The sequence below is a fragment of the Ruditapes philippinarum genome, unplaced genomic scaffold (assembly GCF_026571515.1).
Source record: "Ruditapes philippinarum isolate M1 unplaced genomic scaffold, ASM2657151v2 ctg8862_1_1_1_1, whole genome shotgun sequence".
Taxonomy (NCBI): Eukaryota; Metazoa; Mollusca; class Bivalvia; order Venerida; family Veneridae; genus Ruditapes; species Ruditapes philippinarum.
The window spans coordinates 1-16,108 of NW_026862159.1; the positions used below are offsets into that span (position 1 = coordinate 1).

The 16,108-nt window shown below is 32.2% G+C and overlaps 1 protein-coding gene across 1 annotated transcript; it reads left to right on the forward strand.

Annotated features, from left to right (window-relative positions):
* The first annotated feature begins 6,368 nt into the window (after positions 1-6,368).
* On the forward strand, positions 6,369-9,048 carry LOC132718138 (trimethylamine monooxygenase-like). Its single transcript, XM_060701763.1, has 4 exons — positions 6,369-6,402; positions 6,903-7,070; positions 7,420-8,104; positions 8,369-9,048. The coding sequence occupies exons 1-4, from the start codon at positions 6,369-6,371 to the stop codon at positions 8,706-8,708; spliced, it is 1,227 nt and encodes a 408-aa protein (XP_060557746.1). The 3' UTR covers positions 8,709-9,048.
* The last annotated feature ends 7,060 nt before the right edge of the window (positions 9,049-16,108 follow it).

A 16,108-nucleotide genomic window follows, 5' to 3' on the forward strand; every position in this document is an offset into this window, starting at 1 on the left:
CAGAGATGTCATAAATTTTAGCATAAAAATACAATTCAAAAGTTTGTCTCATCTATAAATGTTCAAATACTGCAAAGTTCTTTTACATAAAAAAATGTTTTAAAAGTTTAAGATGTTACAAATCGCAAATGCTGATCTAGGTTGCTTTGCCTTGATGTCATATCGGTCTTTCGGTTTAGCATTTTTTATTCTCTGTTGTCATTTTCTTTCTTAAGTCAGTTGTTCAAATATTGCATCAATAACTTAGGTTTCCTACCAAACATTAGCTAGAATGATAGAACATACTTTTCCAGTCATGTAAGATGTAATAAAAGCAGTATTGATCTTTAGTTTCATATTTTATGTTTAAACCGTGTTGTTTTATTCCTATGGCTGCCGTAAAATAATCTCTGAGTTCAATCAAATGCTGTTACATCTCTATCCTTAAATGATTATTTCGGCGTTAATGGCTGGTTGTCCCCTGTTGTTTATTCCGACATCCCATTCACTATACCTATACATTTTATTAAACGCAAACTCTATTTTGGTTAACAAGTGACTCTTTTCCAGCTCTGTTTGTCAACGCCAGCCCCTCTAGAATCAGTACCCTTGCTTTTCAAATAATGAAGGAACTGCTTGGTCCACGTTCTCTTTTGTTAGTTAGTCTTTATAGTTTATTAAATCGTTCGAGCGTAGAATTGCTCATAGGAAAGTATTTCGTGATGTGACATGTAAATGACAGGCTTCTTGAAATTATATCCGATTCAGAATTAACAACCTTGCCTGAGTAATATTCCTTGTTGGAAACCATAATGGATTGTTAAACTTTACTGGCCCCCCTTTCCTTGGTTACACAATTGAATATTTCTTTTTCTTTTGGTTTAAAAGACATGTAAAATCAATTTGCTACATTCGTACTACAATATAAGTGTCAACGTGAAATAAACTATGTCAGTATTATAGTGAAGAATACTTGGAACTGAAATTACATTATACAGGCTGGTGACAGTCACTTGTCTTTTAACGTCACCTTATAAAATCCCAACCAATCAGCAATCATAACTTTAAGAATGGCGTATTAAATTAAATATGCATATCATTTTCTTCAGTTCCAACATTTAAAGGTCAAAATCACAGCTACAGATAAGATTTTTCCACTTTTTACCGTATTTTATTTAATATAAGTCCGTTCATTGGCATTTGTCATCAAGTGGTTTTTATGAGCTTCTCCCAAACGTATACTTGTCCGAAGCCTGGATTCTATCTATCCGTATGAGCTGGGAATTTTTTTCAAGAACCTCAAAATATAGTATACTTTGTACTGTTGATAGTTTTCTGATAAAAAATATGTTTGTTCTGTGAGCAACCTTATTGTAGATAATTGCATTTTTCCGTAGTCATTTTGGTAAGATTAGAATCATTCAGTACATTGTACAGTCGGTAGCCTATTTGTTATGTCCAGTTATACAAGCCAACAATAAAGGTATGTTGGCATTATGAAACGTACATGAGCCGTCAAAGTTGTTTAAGAAGCATCAGCAGTATATATACCCGCATACCAACGTAAACAAGTCGCATAATACGACAGCTATTTTACTACGTGTGATGAGGGAAAATTTTTTAAAATTTTTGGAGCTTTTAAAATTTTTTTTTATATTTTAAATTTAAAATAATGGAGCAAAGAGTAATGCCCTTTTTAAAGTTTTTTGCACTTTAAAACTAAAATCATATCGTTTTTTTTATAGGGGAAGTTTTTCCCCCAAAATTTTTGGGTAAGTCCCTTTTCCCTTAATTTTTTCTCTTTAAAACCCTTTAAATTTTACGCTTTAAAAAATTTATTTTTAACATGCGAATTGTGAAAAATTTGTGGGATACAACAAAGGATTTAGTAAAAAATAAGATTCGGGCCCTATTTTTTAAAAAAATTAAAAATTTTGAACAAAAAAAAACGAAAATTTATCTCATTATTAGTAAAAAGCAAAATATCTAAAAGGCATACGTATAGGGGCTTTTTTTTCTCCCAATGTTTTTATTTATAGATCACGGGCCCCTGATTTAAAATTTCTTTCTTTACTTAAATAAAGGTTTTTAGTTTCAGACCCTTTTACATGTTTATTATCTATTTGTGTAGACAGAAATAAACCCTTTCTATTAAATTTTAAATTTCTTTACCAAAGATTGAAATGAAATATTTAAGGGTTTTAAACCCAACCCCTTTTAAAAAATCTTTACCCGATGATTACATATATGAAAAAATTCTATTTTAAAAACTACGCAAAATATATAAAATAGTAAACTACTAAAACCAAAAATTTTTTTAAAAACGGTTTTGAAAAATTTAAATTTTGGGAGGTTTTTTAGTTTTTAAAATCACAATGAAACTTTTAAATCGTTTTTTTAACATTTAACCCATAAAATTTTTTTAAAAATTTTTTTTAAAAGCCAAGAAAAATTACGGGTTATTTGACTAATGATTTTTAGGTAAAAAATTTCCCCAATTTTAACTTGATATTTTGCTTGTTTTTTATTAGTGTTTCGTTCATTTACGGGTTTGTGTTTTTAGTTAAAAATAAAATTTAAAATTTTTAAGACAATCAGCATTATTTGAAATTTTTCCAAATTGGTTTTTAAAACTTTTAACTACTTGGGGGCCGGGGGAAATAATTTTTTTTTTTTTAATTTTAAAATTTTTTATGTACCTATTAAGGGAAAGAAAAATTTTAATTTTGATTTTTTAATTTATTATAAAAAAAAATTGGAAGTTTCCAAACTGAAAAAAAAAATTAACCTTTTTTAAAATGTTTAAAAAACTGGGACTGTAAAAGAATTTTATTTTTTTAAAAGGTTTCAAAAATTATTTTTTTAAAAAAATTTGGGGAAATTGAAAAAGGCCCAGGTTTTTTTTTTTTAAAACCCCAAGAAAATTAAAGGCCGGGAAACACCGGGAAAAAGGGGGGGTATTAAATTTTAAATCCGTTTTTAAAAATTTTTAAAAAAAAACCAAAAGGGTTTGACTAATTAACTTTTTTTTTTTAAAAATTGGGAAAAGGGTTTTAATAAAAGTTACAGTTTTTTAAACTTTTTCCTCTTTTTAAAAGGGATAACACCCAAGTTGGTTTGGTTGGAAATTTTTTTTTTTCCCTGGTTAACTTTTTTAAATTTTGTTAAGAGTTATTTAAGGGATTTGAATAAAACTTTAAATTTTCTTTTTAATATTCCCTTGGGTTTCCAAAACCCTTTAAGGCGTTTGCGACAAATTTTAATGAAAAATTTGGGGTTTTAAAAAATGCTCAATCAATTTTTTTAACTGTCAAAATTTTAAATTTTACATGGAATTTAGTGCAATAAAATTTTTATATTGAAGGCTAAAGCCTTATTAGGGATATGGGGTAAAAAACATTAAACAACAGTTTTTTTTATATTGGAAAAAAAAATTGTGTTTAATTTTAGTTAATTTGGTGTATACTATTTCGATTTTGAATAAAAATAAAAGGGAAAGCATGTTTTTATTTTAATTAAACTCTTTGTCTCAACAAAATTATATTATTATTTTGTTAGCTTTTTGTCCTGTCAAAGAATTAATTTCTGCTTCAATTGCCCCTTTCAAAGGTAGCATTTTAATTTAAATTAATTGGGGCTGTTTTGTTAAAAATTTCATATTTCAATTACATATATGTTTTAATTTCGTGGAAAATACATTTTTAACAAAAAAAAGTTTATTCCCCCCAAAAGGGACGTTTTTAAACCGAAATAATTATTTTGGGAATTTTTAGTTTGGGATATGTCAACTTTACATTTAAGAAAAGAAAAAGAGCTCGTCCCTGACAAAAACCCAAAATAATGGGTTTGCGACCAGCATGGATCCAGACCAGCCTCCGCATCCGCGCCAGTCTTGATCAGGATTCTATGCTGTTCGCTTACCAACTCTATTAGAAGTAGAGAAACCGATAGCGAACAACATGGATCCTGATCAGACTGCGCGGCATATGCGCAGGCTGGTTCTGGATCCAGTGCTAAGTCGCAAACCTATTATGTTGGTTTTGGTCGTGACGCGGCTCAAAGTATAAAACGGGTTAAGTGTAGCAACAGAAAAATATGATAAAACAGACTGTTTATTTACAATTTGAATACAATATCTCACAGACATTTAATTACAATTCGAAAAATTAGATAAGTCTTCAGTTTGAGTGGGCATCTAGCAGGGAACTAAAAAGTTTACTAAGGCTGGGAACTAATAAACGAAAAAAAATCTTGACACTTACGGTCGAATCCAACTAGAGAGTTCCTTGGATTTTCGTTTCATGTGAGGAAGGCTTTCCATCTAGCTTACGGAACATCGGTGGGGTTCTTATTCAAGGGGACAAGTTTGTGTCTAAAATGATACATAATGGAGCACCTGTGTTCGTTTTCGCCAGTAAAGATTGAAAGTCGACTTATGAAATGAATTTTGCGTTGCTGTTTAATTCAACCCGCCCCCAGAAAACCAAAGACTTACAGGGAACCAATTAATCTTTTCAACATAAAATCGTCTAAGTGATATAAGTATATTTCCCCAAGCTTGTCGTTTTGATTTTTAGCTGATTATTTTTAAAAGGTCCGTTAAGCTTTAAGAAATGATATCATTTTTATTTTTTTGAAATAACATATTGTTTTTACTAATTTGTTTTACATTTTTGCTACCTTAAACGGACACAAAACTGCATGTTCAGGCTCTAATTTCTTCAGTATTTAAAACTACATAAACATCTCTAATTCATTATTAACACATTTTGACAGTTCATAATATTAGAATAAGAAAAATATGGATTTCTGCTTTCTATAATTTGCTTTAAAACTTTAATTCGGAATTAAGAATAATAATTTTTTATTTTGAGTTTTTCCAAAACTAATCTGGATAATTTATACAAAACGTTTACCGTTACAGCTGTCAAAAGTTTTACTTGCAATAGTGTGTAAAAGTGGCAGTTTTAAATAAAAATCGTTCGGAAATAGAGTTGATCACAATTAAGCCGTGATTAAGGTACATGTATTCTGTTTAGGTTTGTTGTTGGGAGACAAAGAACAACCAAAAAAAATTAAAATAAAACAATAATCAAGTCCCATTTTATAAATTTTATTATGTCTAAGGACGAAAAGGTTTATTTTTTTAAGTAAAGATTCCTATTTAAGATAAGTTCAGCTTTATGAAATTATAAATTTGACAGTAAATTAAAGTGTTTACTTTTAGACCGAAGTCCTTTATTTAAAGTCAAGGCTTGAGCCTTGTTTTACTGACCTAGACGGTGCAGTACCGAACTTACAAATGATGACAAGTTTCGACTTATTTATTTCTTTCCAGACAGAAGTAAACTAACAATTGATTTATAGATAGATAGTTTTATAGATATAGATAGATAGTTTTATTCTGGTAAAAAAATACATGCCATAAAACAACATACACATTTCAATGTCAACATCAAGAGATACATGTAAACATGAACGTGCCATGTGTTGATGCCATATATTCAATACTTAAAGGATGACACAAAAAGGCATAAGCCGACTTATTTCCATTTGTGGTCTTTAGAATCATTTGACACCAGAAAGGCAAAATATTTACTAATTATTAAGTATTGGCACATAAATTATTCAATGACAATTTCTTTTATCAATTTTTGCACATAAGTATTTCCGTCACAAAATAATCACACATGTATTATAATCATAAATTATTATGATAGATATGTTTGACAATGAATAGGTACTGACTAAAATATGCACTAAACATAACAAATATATAAACAAAAACTAGGTAAGATGACTAGTTTAAAATGACTAAACAGATATTGATTGCATAACATGTTTCTTAAGAGATTTTTTAAACCTATCACGACTTGTTATGAACCTAAGATCTGTTTGTAACCTGTTCCATTCCTGACAACCATTAAATACAAATGTTTTCTTACCGAAACCCTTAATTCTTAGAATAGAATAACTGTTACTATCTCTAAATCGAGTGGAGTAAGAGTGCACCTCATTTGCAATTTGAAAATGCTCATTTAAGTAACTAGGTGCACTATTGTTATGTATCTTATGTGCAAGACCAAGAATAAGGAAATTTACCCTCAGATGTACTGGTAACCAACCTACTTCCTCAAAATGAGTCCCCCCCCCCGATATGAGTACGGGGACTGAGATTAAGTATAAACCTCATCAACTTATTCTGTGTGGCCTGAAGTCTATTTTTTAGATTTTGACTCAACCCTAAATACCAGGAGGCACACGCATAATCAAAATGACATTGTATTAATGATAATTATGAAAATAATCTAAAAATCGATTCGTTTACTATAATTGATATGTGCCGATCAAATTACTTCCTTTATAATGTACTTGTCAAGACAATCAAAATGGATGCCTCCATGAAAAATTGCGTCCTGGAAAGTAAACAATTCAAAAAATGTAATTAATGAAACATCGTTCTGTTACAAGTGTTACTTATATGTTGTATACGTCAGTGCCATTGGAGCTTCAAAGGTAAAAGTTTATTTGTACTAGGTTATTAGCTTGAAAATACCCAAATTTGCCAAATTCCAAATAACAACTCCTGTGATGTGAAATTGCTCTGCTTTCGGATGTGTAAATACACAAACTCCGGAATAAAGAATATTTGGGTTTTTCCCAGCTTATCTGTAGGTTCAGGCAAACTTTTACAGTTACAACTTCGTAAATAAGCGCAACAGGCTGACTAATTCATTGTGACGGGTAATGCACCGGTAAAAGTTTGTTTGTACCTACCGATTTGCTCGGAAAAAGCCATATTTGCTGAGTTCCTGATAGCATCTATTGTCTGGCAATGTGGCATTTGAACATTAAACCTAAAAGTAGATAATGGAAATTAGCATCGCAGATAATTTTGATTTCTGATACTCCTCTTATTTCAGGATTCGATGAACATGGCGAGCCAGTCCACAGTTGTATGTATAATGATTTATGGACAAACGCTCCAAAAGAATCAAATATAGAGTTTCCAGGTTATACATTTGAGGACCATTACGGCAAAAGTGTACCCTCCTATATCTCTGTACCTGTGGTTAAAGATTATCTTGAAGGTAAATGTAGCAATATCAGCTATTGTCAGTTTATAAATACCTATTGCGCATCATCAGTATCATGTCAAGCCAGTATCTCGATGTTAGGGATTTTAGGTGAATAAATTTACATCTTGATTATACACATGATTATACAGTAGGTTGTTCTTTTTTCCAAAATATATCTTTGAGAAACCATTCGATCGATTGAAAACAAAACTTCTCTTATGTATACTTGTTTACCTTATAAAGGCAATAACACAAAGATAGACTTTAATTCAATATGAAATAATTAACTGCATTGACGTGTTACAGGTCATACCCTCATTTTTTAAAAATATTTTAAACAGTCTTAAACTTCATATTTCAGGTCGCTGGTCAAGGGATTACAACTTGAGACAGTTTGTTCAATTCGACACACCTGTAAGATATGTATCATATAACGACAGCACCGATACATTTCTTGTAACGTACGAAAACTTAATTAGCAAGAAAGTAATAAACGAAACGTTTAGTCACGTGATTGTTTGTAGCGGTGCCTTTACATATCCCTTTACGCCCTATATTCCAGGATTAGATACTTTCCAGGGCAGTGTGCTGCATTCGCGCGATTTACGTCACTGTCACATGTTCAAAGATAAAGCTGTGCTAATAATTGGCTCTGGATTTTCGGCGGAAGACATTGCCATTCAATGTTTAAAGTTTGGAGCGTCACAAATCATTGTATCCTGTAGAACAAAGTCGTTTATTTCAAACTGGCCTATAGGTATAGAGGAGCGTCCAGTTGTAAAACGGTTCCATGCTAAAGAAGCTGTTTTTACAGATAACACACAAGCCGAAATAGATGATGTGATACTGTGCACGGGCTTTCGAAATTATTACCGCTTTCTTGATCCGTGTCTTCGAATTGATGAGACACCCGTGATTTATTCAAAAGAGCTGTACATGTCAGCACTTTTAATATCGGCTGGTAATAACAAATTATTTTATGTCGGAGCTCAAAAAACCTTGTACACTATGACTTACTTCGATGTGGTTGCTAATTGGGTGTGCAGGTAGGTTCATTTCACCTACTCAATTTATTTAAAACTTAAAACAAAATTTGTCAAACAATGCAAGTATGAATATAATAAGTAAGAAGAATTAATACTTTTTTGTGGTTTCGATAGATACTTCACATGTTGTCACTTGTCAAATAATACACTTGATGTTGAAAAATATCACATTTTGCCTAATTCAAAACATTTGATTAGAAGCAATTAGGACATCACATTAACGATGTTTGCTGGCTATTTTGATGAATATTAAGCTTATTGTAGGTACATCATGGGAACTCTAGAGGATGAACCAAAATCTGAAGAAGATATGATTAAACATTCCAAAGAATGGTGGGTACGAGCTTCAACTGTACACTCATTAAAGGAGATAATTGATTTTCAAACCAAAGTCCTAAAATATATGATAGACGTCACGGGTTACAGACAAGAATCACTTCAGGTTTACGACATTCTCTTGGATTGGATGAAACATCGAGAACAGGGGATAGACAAATACAGGGACAACAGTTTCCGTTCTATATCTACAGGCAATATGGCGCCTATGCAGACGGCATTTATGGACATAAGTGATGACAGTCTTAAAACATTCCTGAAAAATTAATTATACAAAATTATATAAGTATAAGTCATATTTGTTTTACGAATATTACATGTTACATAAAAATATAAATGTACTCATGAAAAAAGGAAAACCTCACAATTTCCAAAATAGACAAAGGTAACAAAAAGGTACTTGACACCATTACGCCGAAATATCGATAACCAAAACTACCTTGTGTCCTCATAATGTAAATTGATGGGTTTAGATAATCATATATGACTTACCATATCATTGTGACGATGCTGGGATAATGTTTATATCTTCTTCTGATTTTATTTTCTTATAAAGCGAAGAAGATAAATTTTTGAAAAGTCATAAATACTGAAATAATTTTAATGTACATAATCAAATGTACTGTTAACAACAAGAAGGCAGTGTAAACATCAAATAGCAAACTTATTACACTAAGAGGTTGACATATACTTGTAAAAGTATTATTATTATTATTATTATTATTATTATTATTATTATTATTATTATTATTATTATAACTATTATTATTATTATTATAACTATTATTATTATTATCATTATGGTTGGATTTTACGTCGAACAAACACAATAGACAGTAATATGGCGACTTTCAAGCTTTACTGGTGAAGGAAAGTTTTCAAGTGCCTTTCTGTGCATAATTTCACGAATGAACGGGCACCCAAGTAGAAATTCCAACGTTCCGTATGCTTGCTCACAAGAAATAATCAAACGCCTCTGTCTGGGTTCGAATTATAGATGTTAAAAATAAATGGTTTGAAATCAACGACTTTAAATACTCGGCCAAGGACGCCCCAAAAGCATTAATTTATCCAAGTTTTTGGATTATTTTTTTTTCATTTAATAATTGCCAAGAAATATTTTGATTAAAATCAATGATTTAACTTAATTTGGTACCAGCGTTTACAAAACTTAACACTTGCAGTCAAAGTTACGAGCTGACCGGAATAAACCCAGTTCGAAATAGATAAATCATCAAGTCAGCTGAACGGTTAACCCTAACATTTGCAAGCTTATATATCGCATAAATTTGAGCTAAGACGTAAACACAGATACTATTATTATTGAATTCATCCTACCAAGCCTTAACATTTCTCCATACAATACATTTGGGGTGCAATCATAAAAATTACCTTTTTATGCCCTCTGTGCACGGTTATCAATGTATTTTACACTTTGCATTTGCGTGTACATTTTGAGTGGGTTATACGTGTATACAAATAAAACGACCGAAAAGTTAATACTGCATTGAAACTTTTCAATATTATTCAAAATCAGCACCATGTCATGTAAACTGAATTACCAAGTACTCCTTAACAATCTTTATATTCAAATACTTTGTCCCGGTATCTGTTTCATATCTTTACCCGTGTGGTATATAAAGTTAGTCACAATCTGGTTATCAAACTCGTATATTCTTAGCTAGTGAGGCCTAAATTAAAATCTAATGGACAGGCACACCTCTTTAAAACCAATATTTGACCAGGCACTATCAGTATCCAATTAATCGTTTGCAGCTGTGTGAGTTTTATACTATCAGGCAAAAAGTGGTTTTTAACAATGTAAAATGAACTATCATATTAAATAAATGAATTTTAAAGTAAATAAAAAATCATCGGCGGTGTGTATTTAATCCAGTTACCTCTCTGGCGTGGGTTCGATCCCCCGGGAGATGCTTTGGTAGTTTAGCGCGGAGGAAGGTTGTTTAGTACTGGTGTAACTCTCCAGGAACGATGGATAGGAAACTACCCGCCTATATGACTGAAATACTGTTGGAAAAAGGCGTAAAATGAAACAAACAATCAGTTGAGTACAGTATGGATTTGATATGGGGCTTTTGGACTGAAGATGAAAACGAGACTAGAAAGAGCATGATATGGATTTGATATGGATTTAATTTTACTTTTGAAAGTGTAACGAGGCATGTTGGAGTAAATGACGAAATTAATACGGATACGAGTATTTTAGGGCACGGGAAATTAAAACGAGGCTAAATTGATAACATTGTACCCAAGCATGATTAATATTTGAACATCAAACAAAACATTGGTCCGTTTATACCGTCGTTAAAGACAATTTTTTGCTATTACATTAGGTTGGCTGATTTCTGCCAGTTCGTGTCTTCGTCTCTCAAAACGTCTAAGGCGAAAACAAGAAGACACGACAATATAATATGCTCATTTATAATATCTCCGCTTTCGACTTTTGAGGGCGCCGACACGAAAACACGATATTTTAGGAGAAATAATGATATTTTAATAGGCAAACAGACGAGATCTTCTTCTGCAGAATTATCATGTCGGCGGGTGGAAATCTTCCTATCGCCAGCTTATATTTCTCGTATCGTCGATTCTTCGCCTTAAAATGCGATAAGCGAAGACAACATAATTGGCCAATTTATCGGGTGTTCGACTTTTGGGGCGAAGACACAACGAAACTTACACTCGATAGACTAGCCCATTATCGTGTCTTTGCCTTTCGCATTTTGCGTCGAGGACACGACAACACGAAACATTTAGGGCAACACGATAATTTTTCAGAAAAAGATCTCATGTACGCTAGTTCGCTTTCCGCCAACGGGAAAGTACATTCCTTTATTTTACTACAGAATTCTTTCATCCGGGATTTTTCTTGTACCACGTTATGTTACAAGACAATATCGCAAACTTTGAAACTGAACATACGTACTCCGTGATAGTATTGAACATAACTTGATACGAATAAACTGCTCTGGCTTTTATTTTTGTAGTATTTTTAGGTATGATTAGGGCCTTATCATAACAGACATCGATATGCGACCTTTGGCGTACCGGATCCCGGGATATTTCCTTTTTATTTTGGCTGCTGCGTTAACATAACATTTTAGATTATGCAAAGAAATAACACGATATATTGACGCTTTTAAGGTGGCCGGTAGCGTCCATTTTAAGAAAATTGCCGGAATCAGTATTTTCCCGCCCATTTGCAATCTGCGTAGCGCAAAAAGCATCGCCCTGCATAAAAATGTAGTAGAAGTTTATGGGCAATTCCGAGTTATTTAAAGGAAAAATGTAGAAAATCATATATAATAGCTTTAACAAAAACACAAAAGATACCTTTATAGCTTTGTTGCCAAGATTGCCATGAAAAGGCATGGAAAAGACGATTGTTCAAGAATTTCCCCTTACAACCACGAGAAATTATATCATACAAAATAATGAAATATATATATACAGTGTATTAGCAAATAAAGAAATCAATTTAAGTGTTGTTGAAATAGTTCATATAAAAACTAAAGAATTTTATAACTTTTTATGCATTTTTAGTTTTCAGTTTACCTAATTGTGTCCTTGACTGTGATGCCGAACAGAATAATGTTAAAGTAACATAAATACATTTAAATATTATTTCAAAAAACTTTAAGATAAAAATTGAAATAACACACATTTTACCTGGTTCCCCCAACGAATGTAAATGCACGTTAAACGATTTGTCACTTCTCAAAATTAATAAACATTGATGAGATTTATATAAGTAAGATAATATAAATTACGGTTTTACGTGCTTAACAATGTCATGGTACTAAAACATCTCGATTGAATAATATTGTACACGATCTGGCAAATAACAACCGGTCACGTGTCATCAGTTTGCCACTCACCGCCTCGCCACTTATTCAAAGAAAGTGTACAAAACAAATTGTTTAATATAATGTAATACAGGGGTAATGAAAATTTATCTTTAACGCCATGTTGTTTCAATTGAAATAACTGATGAAAAGGTCGTCAAATGATACAATAAACAGAAAATTTAACATGCGCCTTTAGTCACTGAATAATTAGTCCCGCTATTTTCGTATATCTCTTTTAAATATCAATGCACATTTTAAGTACTTACCGCTTTAATTCATCCCAAAGTTTATGTTTTCTGGGTGACAATACTTCAAATTACGTCTATTAAAGCCTTTAAGTATGCTAAAATGCAGTCTTTTGTTCTTTTGTTTTTGTCCTACGCAGAATGCGCATGCGCGAAAAGCAATATCCGTTACTATGAAAAAGTCGTACTGTAAAAAGGGTTATACGTTGCCTGCGACATTTTGTACGATTTCAACAGAAAATATGGCGAGTTTGTAAGTTTACAATAACATGGTTTAAAATGGAGGCAAACATCCACCATACTTTTGTAAACTATCTTTCATTCTTTCATTCCATTCATTTCATTCCCTCGGTTTCTATGTCATTTTGGTTATACAGTTCACATATGCAATTTTCTCTATTCATTGATATCTACAAATTCTGGTTCTTAATTGTAAGAACAAAGTCTAAGAGACATCAAATGTTTTCTCTGCATATCATTTCAAACTTTTTCTCATAGCTAAGTGTTATTTAAAGTTTTTATTCCATGATAATCTAATTTAGATAAAGCGCTAAACAATGTACTCCATTCTTGAACAAAATGATCACGTAATGTAATCTTTAACACAGGATAAATATTAATGTTTGTTTCAAAATTGACTCTTAAATAATTATAAATGTCAATGATGATCAATAATAAAATGTACTTGGCTTGTCCAACAAGAGGTATTTGCATTATTCCAAAGATTTTGAATCAAATATAGAAATGTTTTCGGAGTTATTAATTTTGTTTATCCAATATCTTAGTGCTCTCTCTTTAGCAATTCAAACTAAAGGGAATCCCCCAATTCTCCAAGATGTATGGTTGGGGACTCCTATGAATATTTTTAAGATCCTATATATATAATTCATCAATTATAAATATTCGGGATAGCAAAAGATGGAGTCAAAGGCTTTTCTTTGTTTTTAAGATCGACCTTCGGCCATTTTTAGCCGCTCACAAGTCCAAAATTCCATTTTTGGCGTTGAAGTGTACGGTAACCCCTCTCTTGCATCCCTAATGTATCTTTTTGATAGGGGCGGCGCGGGAAAATTTTTTTTACCAACTTTTCTCAAACGAAAACAAGTGCTTGGGGTCTAAATATGACATTTCTTTACTATTTGAGGCCTTAAAGGTGGATCGAAAGTGCGTTAACTCGAGTATAATTGAGGTAAACTGAATTATAATAAGTAGCCCCGTCTTATTATGACGACTAGCCATTGGCGAAGGCGAGAATTACATCAACGTTTATTCATGCAATGGCGCAGTCACTTAAATTATAATCCCATGGAGAAAATATAGACGAACCGAAACATTTTGGTCAGTTTGAACAGCTAACATATATTAGTCACAAATGGGTTATGGTTGTCATTTTAATATTAGTCAATTTGTGTACACAGTTAGGCACATGAAGGATAAAGTTCACTCAGACTCTTTTCGCAGTGTTTAGGGTATATATAACTATTGAAATGTCCTCAGACTCTCAACGAGAAAATCATACAGAGAATGGCTTAGGCTGATTTTCAGAAGATTACAACACTGAAGAGATTTAGCGGTACACCGTGCAATAAGGTGCACTTTATCGCCAGACTTACCTTGCTATTTTTATATTGATTGACGTGACTGATAAATGAATGTGCTCTCTTAACTCCACCCATTGTATTGTAAACAACCTTCCATTGGCTGTTGGCGTTCCAATGGGGTCAAATGAGGTTAAACACTAAGTCAGTTAGTTAAGTTTTAACAATTAAGAACCCCTAAGGAAGCGACAGTTATGGAAATCTGTATAAACACTAACATATACATAGGAAATAAAACCCTCCATAGCTCAACGAGTACAAATATTTCTGAAATGCAGCAAATGAGAAGCTCCGTGCAAAAACAGCGCTCATTACAGATACCTTACCAAATCATTCTTAAGCACAGGTCATTTTCGTTTTATATCAAGTACTGTTGTACATTATTCCGGATGTTTTGTACATTGTTTATTTGCATAACTATACTTATCGAAGGTACTGTCCATGAGAGAGGAGCCAAACTTTAAATAAAATGAAAGAAATATGCTTTCGCTAATGCCTACCTGGTATGGAGAGACACTAGCGCAACATTGTTCTGATGTAGATATTTTTTTGTAAGTTAAATCAATGTCAATGTTGATGCTGCACATCAAAGACGCTGCCAAATGATATGAACAGTCGAATGTAATCTTGGAAATCGTTCTCTATTACAGCTGAATATCCTAAGCACTAATCAATGTTTTCTTCATGTTTTTGGTATGTATCGTTTTTTTAATAATTAAGTTGCATATTTTTGTAAAAGAGTAGAACCTAATGCATAAATTCACAAAGTAATGCCATGTCTGTTATTCTGAAATGTTTGTCTGCTGTGACAAAGATGGTCTGGTCGAAACAAAATAAATTGGATAACAAGCTAAATTTAGATGATTGGTATACTTAAAATAAATTCAAGACAAAGACAGGGGTAAAGAAAAATATATTCGTTGCGCCGAGAATATGTCCATTTAAATATTGGTACGAATTGAATTGCATAATGTTCGTGTGATTTTGAGGACGTACTGTTCTGTTATTTTACAAATAGCAAAAATATGTCTATAATATCAATTAATAGATATGAATAAATTGTTAAATATAATCTTAGTTACGTATTGTTTTTTTTATTTACAAAAGAGTAAACTACTTGATATCACACAATTTCCCGTCATTAGACTCTGAAACTTAAATACAGTAAGCGTACTTTCTTGACGGTTGAGAGAGAACCGCCTCTCTGATAGTGAGCGTGGTTTAGGCTTTGTAACTTGCATCCTAATGTTGTAGGGAAATGATATTGAGTTGTCCTGGTTCCCTTCCCTCTGTCAACGAAGACTTGATGCTAGCATACAGAGCATCATATTAAATTGTGCGACAATTTAAGGCGGAGCCTTACTCCAATAGAGGCGGAGCAAACGAAGTGAGTGACACTGCCTCAGTCGTTACCTCTCACAACCGTTTTAGAACGGTCGACTATAGACTGGCTCATTGGCACGTTATTTGGTAAATAAAATAATATATTGATGAAAAAATATGATATTCAAACATGTCATTATCACTTCAGTTAAACGTTTATTTTAATTCTTTAAAGCTCGGTAACATGCTGTACATCAGAAAAGCTATTTTTATTAGAAAACAGTGTGATATTGTTAAAACAAAAGAAAAATACACAAAAACAAGTCTAAATTCCCCATTGCTGAATAGGCGAATGCATATCTACTAGACAGCGCATGCACGCGCCGTCTAATAAAGGGAGATAAATCGGACACACTCGTATGGCGAAGGGGGACTACGCATTAGTTTTCGTTACGTATTATTTCACATCTACCTGTATTTGATCTGCAATCTAAGTCTCTGATCAGTATAATTATTTTTCCTGTCCATTTTGACCGACAACTTATCTTTATAATATCTTTTCTAAAACAGTTTTAGACTCAAAACTATAAATAGATTTTTGGGTTTTCACAATGTTAAGGTCATCTTTTTATA

What these genes read in the sequence shown, in the direction of transcription:
- LOC132718138 (XM_060701763.1), top strand. Translation starts at nt 6,369, where the DNA reads ATGGATGCCTCCATGAAAAATTGCGTCCTGGAAA. An exon ending in GGTTAAAGATTATCTTGAAG is followed by an intron (nt 7,071 to 7,419) that starts GTAAATGTAGCA and finishes TTCATATTTCAG; the next exon opens with GTCGCTGGTCAAGGGATTAC. An exon ending in GTTGCTAATTGGGTGTGCAG is followed by an intron (nt 8,105 to 8,368) that starts GTAGGTTCATTT and finishes AGCTTATTGTAG; the next exon opens with GTACATCATGGGAACTCTAG.